This window comes from Ahaetulla prasina, chromosome 1 (assembly GCF_028640845.1).
Source record: "Ahaetulla prasina isolate Xishuangbanna chromosome 1, ASM2864084v1, whole genome shotgun sequence".
Lineage (NCBI taxonomy): Eukaryota > Metazoa > Chordata > Lepidosauria > Squamata > Colubridae > Ahaetulla > Ahaetulla prasina.
In genome coordinates, this window is record NC_080539.1 from 129,565,927 (window position 1) to 129,588,264 (window position 22,338).

The 22,338-nt window shown below is 37.2% G+C and overlaps 1 protein-coding gene across 1 annotated transcript in view; it reads left to right on the top strand.

The window, feature by feature from the left end:
- ME1 (malic enzyme 1) overlaps positions 1-22,338 on the top strand; it is a 127,274-nt gene that overhangs the window by 16,407 nt on the left and 88,529 nt on the right. Inside the window, exons 2-3 of the mRNA XM_058175780.1 lie at positions 2,417-2,550; positions 9,892-10,041. Coding sequence (XP_058031763.1) covers positions 2,417-2,550; positions 9,892-10,041 — 284 coding nt within the window. The remainder of the gene's footprint in view (positions 1-2,416; positions 2,551-9,891; positions 10,042-22,338) is intronic.

Here is a 22,338-nt window from a genome sequence, read left to right on the forward strand (position 1 = left end):
AAATGAACCAAAACTCACTTAACAAAGGTCTCACTTAGCAACAGAAATGTTGAGCGCTATTGTGGTAATAAGTCGACGACTACCTATATTCATGTTCGATTTTCTGACTACCATTTTATTGACATTAACCACGAACAAGACTTAACCTGAAAATATGTAAGGGTAACATATTATATTTTAAAATATTTTTCAGCTTTTTTGTCATATAACATGCAATAGAATATAATCCAGGCCTTGAAAGGTTTGTTGCTGAATTCAGCAGATTGATTTTCAACATTGTGCAAAAAAACCCCTAAAATTAAAAAAAACCTGTTTGTTTAAAGGCAGATTTGATATGTTTAAGAACTACATCTCTCTGTAACTAGTAGCAATAATCACAAAGTAAAGCTCATGTGTAAACTCTGTTTATGAAAAAATAGTTCTTTCTGTGATGCTACCTTTCTCACATTTCCTTCCATATATCCTGCACAAATTTATTTAACTTAGCAGGAAAGAAAGAATGTAGTTTATATTTTTTAGAAACAGAAAAAGATCATATTTGAAAAAAAAAGATGGAATAAGTCAAGATGTAAAAATTGTTTATTTTCACGTGATGTGAGAACAAATAATGTGTGGTCCAATCAATAATATATAGATTTCAGGACTGTTGTGGAGCTGGCCAAAGCAAACGAATACTTGACATACAAATTCAAGTGATCTTTGGAAATTATGTTTACCTCTGAGCTCAGTTTTCTGATTTGGCTGCAAGTGGCGCAAACTTTCACAGTATGGTTTGAATTAAACACGCTTGCTTTCTTTAAAAGGAATCAAATCTTTCTGCAGTCATGAAAATTTTATAAAATAGTTTTAACACTTGCAATTTCCATATTCTTGTGATTTTCCCCATTTCTTCCTGGTTGTATTTGAGGTACTGGAAAAACAATTAATTGAACAGATACTATAGGAACATTCATTTAACTTTCTTGATTTGGTCACATTAGAATGGACACTTACCCATTCTCTTGCCACATTAAACCAAAAGCCTAAACATTCAAAGGACCCCAGGTAGTGGATGTGGTATAATGGATAAGGTAGTGGATTAAGCAGGGAAAACCAGGTTTATATTGACCCTTGACCATTATAGGCGATTGTGCAGCTTGGATCACTTATTCTCCAGCCCAATATACCTTGCTATTAGAAATAGGAAGAATCTCAGTCATTTTATTTATTCGTATTGTGTCTTTACGTGTCTGCATGCAGAGAAATAACCAATGTCACCTAATGGTACTTGGCACCTGAAATGGTTGTCACTCTGCAGTAAGGTAGTGGGTATTTGTCATCCAGGAAGGCCTGATGACTCAAAACTATTTGCTCCGCAGAAAACTGAGTGTGGTACGGGACTCCTGTTTTTCTGAACTTTCAGTTTTTTGCTCTTCTAGTAACTTCTTTGCTACACAGTGATCTCCTTATTTCAGCTGCTAGATTTCGTTGAAGGTGAATAGGTTTGCTCTGGTTCTTAAGAAAGTGGAATATGCCTAGATAGAAATAAGCTTTTAAATAATGTACACTATACTTCAATTTTAGTTCTTTTTTGCCCAATAACTTGTAGGCTTAAGTGAAGCTGTGTTCTAAACACAGCTTCACTTAAGTATCGTTCATACAATATAGCTGTTATAATATTCTGATTCATATAGAACAGTGATGGTGAACCTTTTCGGCACCAAGTGCCAAAAAGGGAGCGTGTGCGTGTGCTCGTCTGGGCTGCAATCCGGAAGAGGAGCTGTCCAGGGCACATGCCCCCTCCCCCAGAAATGAACTTCTGGTTTCTAGCACGCATGTGTGCATGAAAATCAGCTGGCCGGCACACATGCTCACGCAGGAAAATGGAAGACCAGCTCTTCCAGTTTCTGGCACTGCCACACGCAAAAAGGGCCAGCTGATCGTCGTGTGTGCCAGAAACCTGGAAGAGGAACAGGCGACGCCATGAGTGCCAAGCGACATGGCTCCATGTGCCACTTCAGGCAGATGTGCCATAGGTTCGCCATCACGGATATAGAATAACAGACGCATGGCATCTGGTCAGAATAGATTGTTGTTTTGTGTTGATTTCTATTTATCACTTTAATGTGTATTCCAAAGCGTTTTTCTGTAATATACAGCAGAATTGTCTGCTTTATAAACAAAAGAGTAATACAACTTTTAAGCTAGTACATTTGTGTACATTTATATAGTAAAGAATCTTGAATTTACATGTAAAATGTGTATGTGGGAGGGGGATTTAGCATATATTTTAGAAGCATAATGTGATTATACAGTAAAATACATAGAAAGAAGCACTTGAATAGTATTGATTTCTCTAGCAAATTGACTTCTATAATGTTTTAAAATAGTTATTCAGTAAAATAATTATTGTTTGTTTGCTTGTTTTTCTATACAGGGCTTGGCTTTTACTTTGGAAGAGAGACAGCAGCTTAATATTCATGGATTACTACCTCCCTGTTTTTTCAGTCAAGACATGCAAGTTTTAATCGAACTGAAAAAATTTGAAAGACAAGCAACTGACCTGGATAGGTAAAGTCTTCAAGGGGCATGCTTATTTACCTTTCTACTGTGGGGGGAATTTTTATAAACACTTCAGTTCAATTAGTTTTATATTTTTCATGCTTTCCTTTTCTTTCATTCACAGTTCCAGAACTCAAGTTCTATGCATCTTAATTTCTAGTTGTCTTCCAGGATCATATATACAAATATACTGCACCATGCCTGTTTTCCTGTTTTTACCTGTTGTGCTTGTTGTAACATCTTTGTTTCACCCTTGTTTCCTCCCAAATTTTCTTCCTTTCTGCCCAAATTTCAGGCTTTTTTCCCCCTTTTCATTTAAATGGATATTTTTGCATCCTTTTTAATGAATTTTTTTATGAAAATGTCTGTTCTTTCTTTAAAGCAACAACATATGTTTCATTCATCATTTCTACATCTTGATAAACTCTATAGCTTTGTGTGGCCTCTACAGGGAATAAGACCAAATAAAAGCGAATTATTAGAAGATACATTTCTTCTTTGAAATACTATTGGTTGTTCATTTTGAGAATTAAATTTCAATTAATTAGAGGGACCATTTTTGTGGTGAAGTAGGGAGAAGCATCTTTTAGCATTGTGTCACCTACTTCCTGAACAGATGAATCGGTTTATAACTAGTCCCAATCAGTTTTGCATATTTGCTTAGAGGTTGCTTGACTTTATGAGGAAGTGTTTGAGAGGTACTATGCAAGTCAAAGAAAATGTGCGAGTGGCCAATGTGGCATCAGAGTAGAAGGGATGAGGGATGTGTGGGTGGAGAGACTTACCCCAGAGACGTGCAACCTCCTTATTGGCTTCTCCATTTGATTTTCTGGGGAAGCCAGCAGGAAATTTGTAAATAATGATCATGTGATCCTGAAGCACTTTACAACCAGTCATAAGTGCAAACAGGTTGCCAAGCACCCAGATTACTATCATGTGACTGCGGGGGTGCTTGGACGGCCAGAAATATGACTAATCATAATCATCATTCATTCAGTGCCGTCATAACTTGGAATCATCACCGATTGAATGATTGTAGGTTGAGGGCTAATTGTATGTATGCATGTGGTATATTATAATAATATTAAGTATTTGTAAAAGGCTTTGATTTTTCTAGCCCATCTTAGAAAATAATTAAAAATAGCTATCCATCCATACATTTAGTACATAAGATCTAGATTGATTCCAAAAGCAAAAAATGGTTCATATAAAATTGAATCTAAAGATACAGATCAGCCAAAAATAGCAAACAAAAAATTCCCAAGCCATATGCCAATTTCACATGAATGTTTTTGATTGAGGAGTTAAGTATGACAATCAAGAGAAAGTATTATTAGTGATAAGGGAATCTGACCAAACTTTTGAACATTTGAAACTTTGCCTACTAATTTTTGTACCCCATAGAGAAATATTAGCATTAGCTGAAATATTATTTGTGATTGTAATGCAAGTTAAATATCATACAGCATGCAGAAAACCATAGTTCAATAACATTTAATAAGACATAAACTAGAGATGCAAAAGTTTATGTCTTTAAAATGATTTACTGTGAAAGACCTCACACAGATTGGACCTCCCAAGTGTTTGATATGATTATAATAAATAGCAAACTTACCTAAAATCAAAGTTGCACACTTCCTTCAATCAAGTTTAAAAGCTTTTAAATGTAGCTTCTGAAAGAGCAGCAGATTTCCCCTGATCAAGTTCATGAATGTCTTTTTTTTTTTACCTTTTTACCTCCAAAAGCAGGACTGCTGGGGAAAAGCAAGGGCAAGCATGAAAGAGCTTGAATTTCTCACTTTCTGTTTTATTTTTATTTATTTTTTGTTTACATTTATACCCCGCCCTTCTCCGAAGACTCAGGACGGCTTACAATGTATAAGGCAATAGTCTCATTCTATTTGTATATTTTTTTTTACAAAGTCAACATTGCCCCCCCAACAATCTGGGTCCTCATTTTACCTACCTTATAAAGGGTGGAAGGCTGAGTCAACCTTGGGCCGGGCTCGAACCTGCAGTAATTGCAGGCTTTGTGTTCTTAATAACAGGCTTCTCTATTGCCTGAGCTATCCCGGCCCCATTCCAAGCTTTGAAAACAACAATAATTAATAATAGTTATTATTAGCGTAAGTAATAATCACACGTCTGTTCTTTTCTCTCTCAAATATATTTCCTCTCATCCATAGAGACGTGAGTTTTGAAAGAGACGGAATTTTATTACTATTAATAAAAGCTAGTTAGCTGACTCAACTGTGCTAAATTAGATTGGCATGTCCAGAAATTTCACTTCTGCTTCTATTTTGGTTATCTCTTGTTGGTTGCAAGCACTGCTCTGAGATCACCCTCTGCTTTTATAAACATCCACTCCCACATCAGGAAAATGATTCCATGAACCTTGTGAAATATTTTTTAAATGAGGAGTTGGAATCCTATCTTACAATTTTTACTCACATTTTTCACTCTTTGCTTTTTTTTTTTTAAAGTGGGGACTGTTAGTTAATGCAATGATGAAGCAGTTAAAGCAAACCTCTTTAACACATTCTTCGGCTTAGTCTTTGTAAACAGCAATGGCTCATGCACAACATTCCCTAGTCGTACCACTAATAACTACAACAATCTAACACAAATAGATTTCACAGAAGATAACGTTGAAAAGGCACTACGTAGACTAAAACCATCTCTGTCTATTGGATATAATGGACTATGTGCTTACTTCTTAAAAAAGCTTTCCGCTGCTATAGCAGAACCCCTAAGCATAATCTTTGAAAAATCTTTCAGCTCCCTACCCAACCTATGGTCACTAGCCACAGTCATCCCTATCTTCAGAAAGGGAGACCTCAGCCTAGTTGAAAATTACATACCAATCTCTTTATGCTGCGTCACCTGCAAAGTCATGGAATCAATCATCAACCAATCCATTATCCTCCACCTAGAAACAAACAACCTACTTTCTAATAAACAATTTGGTTTCAGAAAAAAATTATCCTGTAATCTACAACTTCTACACTGCAAACATATGTACTACAAATCTTGATCAGGGCAAAGCAATAGATGTAATTTACATAGACTTCTGTAAAGACTTTCATTCAGTGGTACATGACAAACTACTTCTAAAACTAAAATCTTATGGCATCTCCGGACCCCTCCATAATTGGATAACTGTGTTCCTGTCAAATAGACAACAAGTGGTCAAAATAGGGAGCACCCTATCAAATACTGCACCTGTTAATAGCGGTATCCCCTAAGGCAGCATTCTAGGACCAACACTCTTCATACTATACATAAATGACCTTTGTGATCATATTATAAGTAACTGTGTTCTCTTCGCCAATGATGTAAAACTATTTAACACCACCAACAATGCTGCTACCCTTCAAAAAGACCTTGACTTTGAGTTGGAATGGTCAAAAAATTGGAACTTCAAATCTCAACCAACAAATGCTCTGTCTTACACACTGGCAAAAGGAATCAGAACACAAAATACAAACTGGGTGGACATGACCTTGTAGATGACCTTCACTCTGTCAAGGACCTTGAAGTACTCATATCAAATGATCTACGTGCCAAAGCCCACTGTAACAATATTGCCAAAAAGGTATTAAGGATTGTAAACCTAATCTTGCGTAGCTTCTTCTCTGGTAATATTACACTACTAACCAGAGTATACAAAACATTTGCTAGACCAATTCTCGAATACAGTTCGTGCCAGCTTTGGAAGCCATACTAGGCTGAAGGCTTCCGCGCTGCTGTTTTCTCATGTGTGGGAAAGTGAGAGGGGGGGGGTTGGTACAAGGGGCTATTAGACATAATAACATTCTTTCTGCCGGTCAAGGTCAGGCCGAGCCTACATCTGGAGAAGGAGTGGTCGGAGGGATGTCTTGAGATGGGACGGTTGACAATTGGAGCATGTGATCAGCAAAGAGGTCAAGGGGTGTGTTTGGTTTCCTAGTTTGTATTACTGAGGAAAAACCCGGATCTCCAGATTCGGAGTTTATCCAGTTGTGCCAGTTTACCTATGCTAGTAAAAGAACTTCGAAAGATGTTTGCTTCGGAGTCTTTTCTACAGGAGGGAGTTTTCTGGAATGCTGACAGTTCATCTGTCTGGAACCCACACTGCATATTAATTACATTAATAATTGTACATTAATAAATGTACATTAATACAATTGAATGTGTCCAGAAATATTTCGGCAGAAGAATCCTCCACCTGCTCGCAACAAAATACCTTATGCCACCAGACTTGAAATTTTGGGCTTAGAAAATTTAGAACTATGCCACCTTCGGTATGACCTAAGCATAACTCATAAAATCATCTGCTATAATATCCTACCTGTCAATGGCTATTTTAGCTTCAACCACAACAATACACGAGCACACAATAGATACAAATTTAAAGTGAACCGCTCCAAACTTGATTGCAGAAGATATGACTTCAGCAACAGAGTGGTCAATGCCTGGAATGCACTGCCTGACTGTGGTTTCATCCCAAAACCCCCAACATTTTAACCTTAGACTGGCTACTGTTGACCTCACCCCATTCCTAAGAGGATTTTAAGGGGCGTGCTTAAGTGCACCAGCATGCCTACCGTCCCTGTTCTAATGTCCCCTTTTATTCGTATCCATTTCATGTATTCAACTCATGTTTATACTTATATATGTTATCTAATACGTACTCAACAAATAAATAAATAAAAATAAATAAATAAATAAATAAGATTCGTTGTCAAGGATAAAGAGTATGCATGAGTAGCTTGGTCTTGAGACATTACATATGTCTTAAAGACATATTATGCCATTGCCTTTCTGGAAGCAGAATGTAGTGCCAAAGGTTTCTGTTATAGGATTTTCAGCTATTCTTCAGTTTCTTCTCTCTTGGTACTTCTGCAAAACCAATAACAAAAGGAATGATGGGGTTATCATGGTGGATGTGAAGAGCCTATGTCCCTTTGCTTAAATACCAAGCCACACCAGCTGGTTTGGAAAGGGTGCTATATACCCAATACTTATCCCCAAAGTATTTTGTAGACCTGATAAATTGTGTGTTTTTGAAAAATCACAAATTTCTATCTTCCTAATTATGCTGCATGTTTTTTTTTAAAGCATGGTTTGTTTACTGTAAAATTGAGGACAGTTAAGAAATGGAATAAAATTTCAAACTCGATACATCGCTTTCTGGTAGTAGAAAGATTTTTTAGCAGACTTTTTCCTCATACCTTGCTCAAAACATCATTTTTAAAGAATCTGCCATCAATTAAATGAACAGAAGAAAATAAAATGAGACCTTTAAGCAGAAGCAGCTGGTTATAGAGAATGAATAATTTTTTTTAAAAAAAAGGGCATTGGTTCAGTAAAAATCTATGTGTCAGATTTCTGGCTGCCATGCATGCTTAAACAGTTTGGCATACTTTAGATTAGGCGATGGGTAATATATTTTCCACCTGTTACTTTCTTTTGGAAATGAAATGAAATGTAGATCTTAAAAAAAAAAAGAATTGACCAGCAAATTGTGTAGCATTCAAAACCAGGGATTATTAAATTCAAGTACTTTAGGATGATAATCCTCCTGAAATTGAGTGAGATATTTGTTAAGTGAATTTTGCTCCTTTTTACAATCTTTCGTGCCACAGTTGTTAAGCTAACCACCATGGTTAATAAATTAGTAACATGGTGGTTAAATGAATCTGGCTTCCCTATTGATTTTGTTTGTCAACAGGTTGCAAAAGGTGATCATGTGACCTTGGGACACAGCAATAGTCATAAGTATGAGTCAGTTGCCAAACACCTGAATTTTGATCACATGATCATGGGCATGCGACAAAGGTCCTAAGTGTGAAAAATGGTCATAAGCAGAGGTGAAATCCAGCAGGTTTTAACAGGTTCTGGAGAACCGGTAGTGGAAATTTTGAGTAGTTTGGAGAACTGGCAAATGCCACCTCTGGCTGGTCCCAGAGTGGGGAGGGAATGGAGATTTTGCAATATCCTTCCCCTGCCATGCCCACCAAGCCATGCCCACAGAACTGGTAGGAAAAAAATTGGAATTTCACCCCTGGTCATAAGTCACTTTTTTCATTGCCTTTGTAACTTTGAACGGTCACTAAATGAACTGTTTTAAGCTGAAGTATAAAGGTAAAGGTAAAGGTTCCCCTCGCACGTATGTGCTAGTCGTTGCCGACTCTAGGGGGCGGTGCTCATCTCCGTTTCAAAGCCGAAGAGCCAGTGCTGTCCGAAGACACCTCCGTGGTCATGTGGCCGGTATGACTCAATGCCAAAGGCGCACGGAATGCTGTTACGTTCCCACCAAAGGTGGTCCCTATTTTTTCTACTTGTATTTTTACATGCTTTCGAAACTGCTAGGTTGGCAGAAGCTGGGACAAGTAACGGGAGCTCACACAGCAGCACTAGGGATTCGAACCGCTGAGCTGCTGACCTTTCAATCGACAAGCTCAACCTAGTCCCTGAGCCACCGCGTCCCCAAGCTGAAGTATATAGATTTATAAATATTAGGATTCATTTATGTGAGTTGTGATTAGCGTATGATCTTCTTTATTACTAGGAGTGGAATTTAAAGGCACAGGAAGAAGCAGGTTTCTTTAGTTTGCTGTGTGATCGGATAATTTACCTGGAGACTACATATGTGGAACTGCTTGTGAAAGAGTGATACTTTGGAAGCTATTTTAATAGATTACAAATGTTTCCTCCTCTGAACAGAAAAACAATGCTATGCTTCTGTAGATGGATAAAATATTTACATGACTATACCTAGCTTTACGTAGATGTGGCTTGTGAAAAAAATGATCTAATAGTATTATTTATGATTACTGAATACCTTTTTGTCATATTTTATTTCAGTCAGATCATAAAAGTAAAAGCAAGATTATGTGGGGAGCACAGCTCTTTTAGTTATTTTTGTGGTCTACCTTCTCAATCAAATTGGGAATAACCTATTTAGCCCATTCAAAACTGAATCCTTGACTTTCTCACAGAAATAATAATAATAATAAAAAAACCCAATTTTTTAGATTCTAGAAGTATGTTACAGTTTGATGCATTACAATGTTATGTTTCATTTTCTAAACAATGTTCATATTCTTAATCTAACCCACTCTGTCCCTAAAGATGTAGAATGAATAACAAAATAAATGATGTATATGCTAAATAATTTCACATTTGCTACAGATTCACTAGCTTTACTGGTGATATAGTAATAAGCTTTCCACGAGGAAGAAGCATTTTCCATAGGTAAAAATAACTCTAATGGGAAAACAGTCTCTGTTTTATACCGTTTTTACACTTAATTTACTTCAGCGCTACGTATGGAAATCTGTCTAATTTATAATTCATTTTTCACAGGTATATTTTGCTAATGGGTCTTCAGGATCGAAATGAAAAACTCTTTTATAAAGTGCTGTCTTCTGACATTGAAAGATTTATGCCTATTGTTTATACTCCCACTGTGGGTCTGGCATGCCAACAATATGGTATAGCATTTCAGAGACCAAGGTATGTAAGGTTATACTTTACATTTTAAGTAATTGTACATTTTTTTCTTGCTTCATAGGTTTCTGCTTTTCAGCATAATTGAATGTAATCCAAGCCTGGAATAATTAAGATAATTCAAATTATGTTAAGTACACTTTGCAAAAATAAATTAATACTTTATTTTTTTAAACACTGATAATAAAAAAATGTTTGGTTTAAATGGCTTTGGAGAGAAACTAATATTGCTTAATAATAACAATAAAAAACAAAACAAGGAAAATTCAATCCTACTTTGATGTAAAAAACTGAAAATATATTAATATTGTTAATATGCTAACATCATATAACAGTGGATTTAATCACAAAGAAAAAATGTCTGGAGGATATTTTATAATGTATTTTTCTGTAAAAATATTAAAACATAATTTAAAAAGGCAGTTAGATGCTATTACTACCATTGGCAAGATCAGGCAGTCTCTGCAGTTCACATTTATTTTTCTTCCAGTTGCATTGGTAGCCAATTCTTCTCCAGAGTTTTCTCAGCGTATATTTGATTAACATCAGTGTTTATAGCAATTCTCTTGATTCTCTTTTTAAAGGGTGATAAACCTCATTACTGAACTACTTGACCTTTCCTAATATTAAAATACTACAGATAGTCCTCGATCTACAACCACAATTGAGCCCAAAATTTCTGTTGCTAAGTGAGGCATTTATTAAGTGATTTTTGCTCCCTTTTATAACCTTCCTTACCAGAGTTGTTAAATGAATCACTGCCATTAAGTTAGTAACACGACTGTTAAATGAATCTGTCTTTCCTATTGACCTTGCTCATCAGAGGGTTGCAAAAAATGATCACATGATCCTGGGACACTGCAACCTTCATAAATATGAGTCAGTGGCCAAGTGTCTGAATTGATCATGTGACCATGGGGATGCTGCAATGATTGGAAACATGAAAAATGGCCATAAGTCACTTTTTTCACTGTCATTGTAACATCGGTCATTAAATGAATTGTTGTAAGTTGTGAACTATCTATATCAGGTCAGGATATTTAGATTTTAACCTAAAGGAAAATAGGCTAAATTAATACAGGTAGTCCTTGACTTAGTTGGCAATTGCGACTGGAATTTCCTTCGTTACGTGAGGGTGTGTGCGAAAGGCACTTTGTAGGTCAAGAAAGGATATACAGGGTGTGTGCAAATAGCCAGTGCAGTGTGATCACAGAGGGCTAAAGGGGAGGGTACATAGGTGGGGAAGATATACCCCAGTGACTTGTGATCTTCCCTGCTGGTTTCCCCTTTGACTTTCTGAGGGAAAATTGGCCGCTGAATGAATGATTGTAAGTCAAGGACTACCTGTAATCATTTGTAACATCAATGAATGAGTTAGACAAGAAAGAATTCTGAGTGACCTTATTGTAACGTTTTACCAATTACTCTATTATTACTAAGAAATAAGTGAAACAACCTTACAGACAGACAAATTTTCAGTTATATCCTCCTGGCAAGATACATCACGGAGGCCATATTTTATTTCACTGCCACAGGACTCACTTTCACAAACATTCTGGGAAAAGGACTTCTGTGTTTTCTATTTTTAAGCTACTGATTATTGGGAGGTGATCTGGTGTGTAAAATACTATACTTCCTGCAATGTTGGGACCGCTTCTCTAACATACATGGATATTTGGTTTTGAGGATGCACCTAAATGAACCAGAACCGCATTACTTGACCCTCACACCAGAGGTGAAATGTTACCAGTTCGCTCCGAATCAGGCGAACCGGTAGTGATAAAAATTACTGATTCGTGCAAACCGGTAGTAAAAGAAGGCTACCAGTTCATCCAAACCAATATTTCTGACGATCAGCTGTGCTGCACAGTTTATATTTGCTAGAAGGCAGGAAATTCTGCTTTCTAGTTAAGCTAATTTATGCAGCACAGCTGTTCCCCCCCTTGCTGTTCTACTTACTTAGTGAAGTCTTCTTTTTCCGTACGAAGCACATGTATATAAGCGCATTTTTGGCTTTTGTTGTGCATGCCCATGCAGTGTGCTTTTGGTGTGCACCGTGCATGTGCAGGCAGCGAACCAGTGGCGATCCGCGGAGGATTTCACCACTGCCCCACACACAAGCCCTGCCAAGCTTTTTCAAAAGAAGGATCCTTTTTTATAGTCCTTTGAGGTCCTTTGCACGGTCACTCATGCACTCGTGACGTCTCGCCTGGATTACTGCAATGCTCTCTGCATGGGGCTCCCCTTGAAGGGCATCCGGAGGCTACAGTTAGTCCAGAATGCGGCTGCGCGGGTGATAGATGGAGCCCCTCGTGGCTCCCGCATAACACCCATCCTGCGCAGACTGCACTGGCTACCTGTGGCCTTCCGGGTGCGCTTCAAGGTTTTGGTGACCACCTTTAAAGCGCTCCATGGCATTGGGCCGGGTTATTCTGGGACCGCCTACTGCTACCGAATACCTCTCACCGACCCGTGCGCTCTCATAGAGAGGGTCTCCTCAGGGTGCCGTCAGCGAGGCAATGTCATCTGCCGACGCCCAGGGGAAGGGCCTTCTCTGTGGGGGCTCCCACCCTCTGGAACGAACTTCCCCCCGGACTTCGTCAGCTTCCGGACCTTCGGACCTTCCGCCGCGGGCTTAAAACATACTTATTTAATTGTGCAGGACTGAGCTAGATTTTAAATTTATGGTTTTAATTGGGTTTTATTTTTATATTTTAATTAACGGGCTTTTAGAATAAGTTTTTTAATTGCTTTTATATTGTATTTATGTGTTTTTTAAGTGCCTGTGAACCGCCCTGAGTCCTTCGGGAGATAGGGCGGTATATAAATATGATTAAATAAATAAATAAAATAAATAAATAAATTTCAATATGATTTGCTAAAGGTTTCCTACTGTTTGGAGATATGAAAGAAACCACATGAAACCTATAGTGAAAACCCTAATGTAAACATCTCCTCCGACATGAAACTCCTCCCAAGGCCAAATGCATTGAAGTAAACTCATCCACTTTGTAATCTTTACTTTCTTTCCAATGTTACATGCAGCCTATGGGACTAATCATTAATGTGAATAAGACGCAAAGATACTTGCCTTTTTCCAGAATATCCCTTACAGTCTTAATAGATAATTACTCAATAGATCCATTAGTCCTAATAGCACAATGAACCCCACTGTATTACCGATAATGGATGAAGTTACAACTGGGTTGCTAAACTAGAAATATAGTTATAGCATATTCTGAGTATTTAGCTTTATTGGAAAAAAATAACATAATATGTTTTTCAGATTTCACCTTTCTGTGTTATATCCAAAAGTATGAAAAATTACAATCGGTAACCCATTCAGACCACCCATCCATACAGCACTGAGACATTCTTGAATCATCCCTGAGTAGGAAAAATTGATGTCAGCACAATAGCTCATACTCATTTTTATGTAATCTTAGGACACATTTGGAATCATTTGAAGAAAAAAATGTATTTTTAAATTATAAACAATTTGTTTCTGGTTTTTTTTAAATGTAGTATAAAAATGGCAGAATAACAATTGAATGAGAATAAAAACTCTGCTATATAACTTGCTAAGTGTTGGAGTATTTATGACAAGGGTCTCCAACCAAGCTTTGCTGGCTGGGGCTTTCTGGGAGTTGATGTCAGCCAGGCTTAAAGTTGCCAAGGTTGGAGACCCCTGATTTATGATATTATCATCCCTATAGATACATAAAACTTTATAAAATTTAGAACTAGTGTCGTGTCTTATCATCCGCTTCACACATACTGGGTTGCTTCTGAGGCTGCTCTGAGGAATGGTTGGGTGGACCTGGGTAGGAGTAACAAATCTAAGGCCTGCAGGCACCCTGAAGAGTGGGAAGCACACAGGCTGCCTCAGAAGATGGGGAAGGCCCTGAGAAGCCTGGAGCTGGCCTCCCAGGGCCTCCACTAACACTGAAGCATTTAATAATATCCAGGGGTCACTTAATGATTGCATTTGCTTATGCTTATATATACTGTGTGACAAATAAATTAAATAAATAAATAAATAAATAAAAATTTGGGGAGAGCAGGGTTGGGGGTCATTATGCAAAGTTATCATGTGAGCACATTGCTCAACAACCCTCATGACTTGTGGACCGTAACTGGCAGGCTGCATTATGGTCCTAACTCAAGGACTATCTGTAATGATTTTTAATGAATTGTTATTCATTTGATATCATTTTTCCTCCTGCATCTGCACTTTTTGGGAGTTTTGTGGTTAGTGTGTAGGTGTGCGCGTATATACATAGACTCACAAAACCCCCCATTCAGGATAGATTTTAACTGATGTTGGCAGATTTTAAGTTAACTAAGAAGGAAAGGTGGGCATTTCAAAAACCTTTTGAATATTTATATGTAGGGTTTTTTTTCTGTCTAATCTTTTTTTCGGGGGGACTATCATCTTTAAACTAGTCTGCCATTTTAGTAAACATAAGATGGCAGTCATGCATAGTTGTGTTTTTCTTTTACATTCTGTTATGTCTTTAAAGAAGAAATTGAAAGTTCAGAAGCAGCTTCTTTTTCTACATGTTTTCTGTTTTTATACAGGCCTGCCTTTGACTAAAGAAGTTAGGATAGGCATCACACCAGAACGTATCCATAATATTTAGATAGATTTGTATATCTGTAACTATGTACTGCTGAAATGTTTAATTTTGTGCCCGTTAGCATGCAGCTGTGTATCATATATTAATATATCTATACAGTTTTTTTTAATACGCTCTGTGATTTCTGCAAACATTGCTGCATTCCTAGGAGGGGCTGCTATTGCTAATCCATTCTTCTCATTCCATTTTTTTCAAGTTTGATTCCAGAAAGCAAATCATGTGCTGGCTTCCACTTCATGTCCTCTGTTTTAGCAAATGTGTATAAAATCGCGGTGAGCAAAGTTGTCTTTTTATGGGATTTTGTGCTGTCTTGGTTTCTCATATACTGTGGAAATCCATTTCTAATTTCTAATTTCCTTCCTAAAATATTGTGAATTGTTGTACTGATATGTGGTATGATTAGAAATGCATGCATGTTATTAACTGGGTTTTTTTTTTAAACTTAGAAAGCATTGTTCTGTGGAAACATACCCATTCTAGGTATTGTGTGATACTGCAACAGGTTACTAGACTTGTTTTGGCACAGAGCCTTACAAAGACAAAGTGTAGGTGCGCATGTTTTCCACATAACACATGTTGCATTTCCTCTTTCATTTTGTGGTATACTGAGTACACTTGGTGGTCGGGAAATACAGGTAGTCCTTGACTTACAACAGTTCATTTACTGATTGTTTAGACTTACAAGGGCACTGAAAAAGGTGACTTATGACAGTTTTTACACTTTTGACTGTTCCAGCATCCCCATGGTCACACGGTTTACATTTGGATCCCCTTTTGCAACCTTCTGACAAGCAAAGTCAAGGGGGAAGCCAGGTTCAATTAACAATCATGCTACTATAACAACTGCAGTGTTAAGAAACGTCATAAAATGGGGCAAAACTCACTTAACAAATTTCTCACTTAGCAACATAATTTTTGGGATCAATTGTAGTCATAAGTCGAGGACTACCTGTACTTTAAAAAATCCCCATGCAGTAATTGTTTTGTCAAAAGTACTTCTTGAAGTCTGGTGGATTCTTTTTTTCATAAATGATTATATCTTTCATAGAAACCTGCATTTATTTTAAATGCAAATATCTGTTGTGCTTCTTCGTAGCGTTCAGTTTATACAAAGAAAAGTAAGGTTAGTTACACCAGCAAAGAATAACTAAATCACACAGTAATCTTTTATGCCTGAAAGTTGATAGTAATCTATCTCTGCTTTCATTTTTAAATGGTTAAAAAGAAAGAAAGAAAGTTAATTTTGACAAATAAAAGCCAGTGTTTTTCATTAAACTAATATAATTTGTTTGAAAATTTATATTCTTCCTAGTGGCTTATTTTTTAAAATGTCTTTTAAAAGTATTAGGTTCCAAAAGATACTTCTATGCCAGTGGGTTTCTGCAGGTGGTCTGCCTTATAGAAATGGAGTGAAACTGGATCTTTTTTGTAGTTAAAGGGTAAGGGTGATAGTCAGTTCAGATGTTCCTTATTTCATTTGGCTTATTTTAGCTATTCTCCTGACATTCTTGTACAGAGCCCTGACATTTATGGGTACAGGCAGCAATGACTTATGTGATATAATGAAAATTGGCAACAGCCATATATCTATGAGTTTCTGGGTTGTAGGTTATGTTTGCTCATCCAGGCACATACTTAATAACTTATTTAGTATCAAAACAAATCTCAAATGCCTACACATTCTTTTTTTTTGAGAAGTTGCTATATTTTTGTGCAAAAAATAACCCTACTTTTATTCTTGAAACTATATAACTAGAGAATTATATAGAAAACCTTTTAAAGTATATAATTTCCCCTGAAGTCTTTTGGAAAATATTTTTATGAATTAAAAGCAAAATTAATTTGATCGTTTTCTGAATGAACATTATCTCTGAATTAATCAACACTGCTTTATGCATAGTAGCATATAGTCTGGGGATAATCTAAATACAAGGGTCCCCAACCCCAGTCCATGGGCTGGCACTGGGCCACGGCATGCCGGAAACTGGGCCGCACAAACAAGCGAAGCCCCATCTACAGGATGCAGGCAGCACACAAAACTATGTCCCCTCCGGTCTGCGGAAAACCGACTCTCCACAGAACTGGTCCTTGGTGCCCAAAAGGTTGGGGGCCGCTGATCTACTATATTATTGCCTGCCTGCCTTCCTGTTTGCTTATTTATTTATAAGTTTTATACCCTGTCTAATTCCTCTGACTTCAGGTCATAACCAATGCAATACTCCCAATGTACAGCTGGCAAAATACAGCTGAAAAATAGCTCTCTCTCACCAGCATTTGGACTGTCACATTGTGCACCAGCTGAAGTTTCCAGGTATTCTGCCAAGACAGATTCAAATAGAGCGTGTTGCAGCCATCCAACCTTGAGGAAATGAATGACTGCTGCAGAAGCTGGGCAGATACATCCCTGGCCACAGCTTCCACTCCTAGATCCAGTAAAAGCCGTGAATCCAGAAGAATCTCTCCACCCACCACCCCCTGCAATTTTCAGGAGGAATGCAATTTGTTCCAGAACCAATATAGGGCTTATAATCGAATCAGACAGTTTTTGGACAAGCCACAACTTCATAGTGCTAAGATTCAGTTTCAAGTTGTTTCATTCCACCCAGTCTTTTACTGCTTCTAGATAGTAAGAACATTTACTATATTTCCTGTCTGACTTGGGGAAGGCAATATATAACTGGACACTGTCTGCATACTGATGTTATATCACCCGGAATCAACAAATGACTTGACCTAATAGATCCATGGAGAAGTTAAACAACTTGCAGGGAAGAGCACAGTCTTGCAGCATCTTATACAAAGGTGTGAACACACATTCCCCATTTTCACCAGTTGGAACAATTTGCTTAAGTATTGTTGTTTTTGTTAGTTGCAAAGTCGTGTCCGACCCATTGCAGCCCCATGGACATCCCCCAGAGACTAAGCTCATGCCTACTGCTTCAGTGACTCCATCCAGTCATCTCATTCTCTGCCATTCCATTCTTCTTTTGCTCTCAATCGTTCCCAGCATTAGACTCTTCTCCAGTGAGTCCTTCCTTCTCATTAAGTGGCCAAAGTATTTCAGTTTTATCTTCAGGATCTGGCCTTCTAAAGAGCAGTCAGGGTTGATCTCCTCTAGGACTGACTGTTTGTTAAGTATAGACTGGTTTGTTAAGTATAGAAATGCCATTATAAATGCCACTTAAACCGATTTGAAAAACTCCCAGCCATTGCCAGTTCTTTAGGTGATCTAGAAGGATGCTATAATCAATTACCGTGAATGCCACTAAGCGATCCAATAGAATCAGGAAGACTACACTCTCTTCATTCACCAAAACAATCAATATAGTTTCATTACCGGGCCTAGATCTGAAATCTTTCTGAAAGAAATCTAATTAATCTGTTTGGTTAAAGTGTTAAAACTAGAAACAGGCAAATCCTGGTTCAAGTTTACTCTCACCCAACAGAAGTCTACTAGATAATTTTGAGCCAATCATTCCCTCTCAGCCCCAAAACTAGGACTTTTCAATTTGGTTTAATATATAGCGGTACATATACTGGTATTTCTATACTATTGAGCAAGTAAATTGCATTTGCATAAATCAGTCAAATTCTACTTTTTTTTTTGTTTGGTTTTTTTTTTTTTGTTTACATTTATACCCCGCCCTTCTCCGAAGACTCAGGGCGGCTTACAGTGTATAAGGCAATAGTCTCATTCTATTTGTATATTTTTACAAAGTCAACTTATTGCCCCCCCAACAATCTGGGTCCTTAGAAATATATGGGACAGATATTTTTTTTTAATCAGGCTACTTTAAATGCAGATGATACTTTTATTCTATGGGGCTTTTCCGACTACTGAATTAATATTTTCCATCCATTCGTGACTTGGGAAAAGAATGCTGTTTCCATTATTTGTTCTTCTTGATGCTGTGTCCAGTCATTGTCAGTCACTTGATTTCCCTCCAAAACCATGGGTAATAAAGTGTAATAGATTTTACCCAACTTGCAGGTATTGTAGGTCGGTGTCATAATAAAGGGGAAAATATGGGAAAGTAGCAATTTCTACAAGAACTGTAGGATATAGGGAACAAAGTTTTCACTCTTCCATTGTGAGTTGCAGTCCTGATGAAAACCCCTCTGTCCAATGCTGCAATTGAATTTACTAAAGGAAATGAAAGCTTGTATTGCCAGTGCGCTAAACTCAATTAAAAAAAACTAATCCATGTTATTTGGGAACTGTGTTATTAATTTAACATGAAGATAAATCTTCAATGTATTTCTGGGCTCAGAAAAAGTAGAGGAAATGGTGTGCTTCTGAGATCCTGCTCCTTTCCAAGAGAATTGTATGGGCTAGGTTAATTATGGGGAAGGAATTCTTTGGAAGCTGAGTGCATTTCTTACAACTTCGGACAGCGCACAGAAAGCGTATACATTGGGATTCTTTTGAAGATGCCAAGAGCTACTTCACTTAACAGCATAGCATATTGAGGCATATTTTCTAATCTGAAGTATCTGGATATGTTGAGTATGTGGCATTGTTATTGGGCTTATTGTATTTACTGTAAATCTGGTGGATCCTATTCCTCTTATGTGAAATGTTTCAGGCAGTATTCAGCAAGCATGCTATTACTATAGGTAAAGATAAAGGTTCCCTTCGCACATATGTGCTAGTCATTCCCGACTCTAGGGGGCAGTGCTCATCTCCGTTTCAAAGCTGAAGAGCCAGCGCTGTCTGAAGATGTCTGCATGGTCATGTGGCTGGCATGACTAAACACCAAAGGCGCACAGAACACTGTTACTTTCCCACCAAAGATAGTCCCTATTTTTCTACTTGCATTTTTTACATGCTTTCAAACTGCTAGGTTGGCAGAAGCTGGGACAAGTAACGGGAACTCACCCCGTTATGCAGCACTAGGGATTTGAACCACTGAACTGTCGACCTTTCGATCGACAAGCTCAGTGTCTTAGCCACTGAGCCACCACATCCCTTTTATGCTATTACTATAGTATATATTTCAGTGGAACTTTTTATAATCGAAGGAAAAGTTTTAATGGTTGACAAAGGAAAACTATATATGCAGAGATAGTAATATATTTGAAAAAGAATGGTGATGTTAATGAGTTTTCCTTAATGAGGTAGGATATGGTTTTTAAAATTGATGCTGAGCCAAGTAAAGTCCAGATGTTTAGCCTTTCAGATGTTGTTTTAGGATTTCATTCTTGTTTTAAAATTTCCATACCTAGCTTTTAGTAGGTCTTTCTTAGCTAGACCCTGAATGATAATTAAAATATAATAGGTGGAATCAGTTTTAATTTAAAAATGTAATAGTTGTTTAGTTAAAAATCCTTCTTAAATTAAAGCAAAATGAAAATAGTAGACATGGGATATATTGTTTCTTCTTCCCACTTTCTTAAACATGGTTAGTAGTTTGGCAGGAGTGAAATCATGAAATCTTATATTTCCGTGACTGTTCTTCTTAGTTTATAAGATGTCCTTGTTTTAAGATTTTGCTTACTGAACATATCACAGTGAGCTGGATAGTATACTAGTCTAACCAAAATGCTAATGGAGTACAGTTCATCAAAATGTGTGAATCTAGCATATAAATATTTGTGCTAGGTTAGTTTCTAGTGGAGGCCTTACATGAGCTATCAACATCTGGACTCCAAAATCAATCAATCAGAATAAAGCTGGAAGGGACCTTGGAGGTCTTCTAGTCCAACCCCCTGCTCAAGCAGCAGGGCCTATACCAGGGGTGGTATTCACTTATCTTCGCTACTGGTTCACCTGAACCAGATAGAACCAGTTGAATACCACCACTGCCCTATACCATTTCAGACAGGTGGCTGTCCGGTCTCTTAAAAACCTCCAGAGATAAAGCACTCACAACTTCTGATGGCAAGTTGTTCATTGGTTAATTGTTCTTCCTGTTAGGCAGAATCTGCTTAATTCCAGGTTGCTTCTCTCCTTAATTAATTTTGGTCCATTGTTTCCTGTCCTCCCCTCTGGTAATTTGGAAAATAAGTTGACCCGCTCCTTTTTGTGGCAGACTCTCAAATACTGAAATACTACTATCATGTCCCTCCTAGTCTTTCTTTTCTCTAGACTGGCCAAACTCAAAACCTGCAACCGTTCTGTATATGTTTTAGAATCCAGGCCTTTAATCATTTTAGTTATTTTTCTTTGCATATTTGTATCAAACACATATTTGCATAAAACATATTTATATATTTTAATTTGTTGTTTTTTCCTAAATATTTCATTGTCTACTTAACTTGGCACTGCCTAGTTTGTACATATAGATGGGTTACTCCTAAAAGAGATCATTTGGAAAGTTTCCTTGGGCCTTAACATGAGGATAGACAATTTTTGTTGGTCAATGGCTGTGGTTGTTTCTGTTTCAAAGGGTCTTTTGAAGGGGGAGGCATAAGAATCTGCAGGCATCCCATTGGCAGTGACTCAGTAATGTCCCCCAAGACAGATGAATGGTATGTGAGTGGAGGTGTTCTGGCTTTTATTTGCCCCAAAGTAGATGGGTTGAGTTTCTATTAAGGTTTTTTTGGTTTATTTGTTTCTTTTAAGTCTTCATCTTTTAAAAAAGCACCATGAAAATATAAGCAGCACAAACCTGGGGCAGAAAAATGAAGCTGGAGAGTTCTTGTTGCTTATCCTAGGCTTAAAAGGAAAATGAAGTATTTTATGAGTGTTGTTACAATTGCTTCTCTGTATTCTACCATACTCTGCCTTTCATCAGCGTGAGCTAGTCTAGCTATTATCCTTTTGTCAGATATTACTGTTTTCTGTCAGTAACCCATTCTTTGTTTAGCCATTACTGTCTCTGTAAAGTATGTAACCATTCACAGTTTATTTCATACAGGCTTTAAAATACAGACATCTTGGGTGCAAGATGTAGAACATACTGTAGTCATCATGTTAGCATTCTTGGACAATGTTGCATTTCAAAGTGAATTCTGATTCTAATTGGATAGTACCAAGATCCTGCTGTTTTTCTAAGTTTTAATGGGAATACATGGCTGGAACTTGTTAATATAATGACTTCTCATTTTATAATAAAGTTTTGATTTCATATTTATCAATACGCTTCTTGGAAATATATCCACAGCTAGTAACATTTTATAGTTTTTCTTTTTTGTAGAGACTGTCTGGCTTCAGTAGAGTTTGCTTCAGCCATAACAATATTTTTTGTTTGATAGACTAAAGTTTGACAACTTGTAGTTCACTGAACAGTTATACATATGCTTAAATTTTGGCACCAAAAATATTTTTGCTGGAGTTATTGGAGACTTATTCATGGCAATTCAAATTAAATGTGTTTGCATCTTTCATAGTCTTGAGATTTACAGCCTCTTAAAATTCTGATTTAATTTTCATGTGTTTTATTGTTTGTATGTGTAAAAAGAAATTATGATATATTGTAATTACACCATATAATTATTTCCTTCTATAGTATAAAGCTGTTTTTTAATTTGTATTTTAAAAAATTATCACCTTTCTTTTTTCATGGCTTTCTTGTGAAATCTTCAAAGCAGCTAAGAAATGGCAGACCATTACTACTAAACATCCAATGGTTGTTGACCTCTGGCAGATTGAAAAGGCCAGATTGTTTTTGTTTTTGTTTTTTTCCTGTGCCCCTTCATCTGATGATAAGTTTGAGGGCAT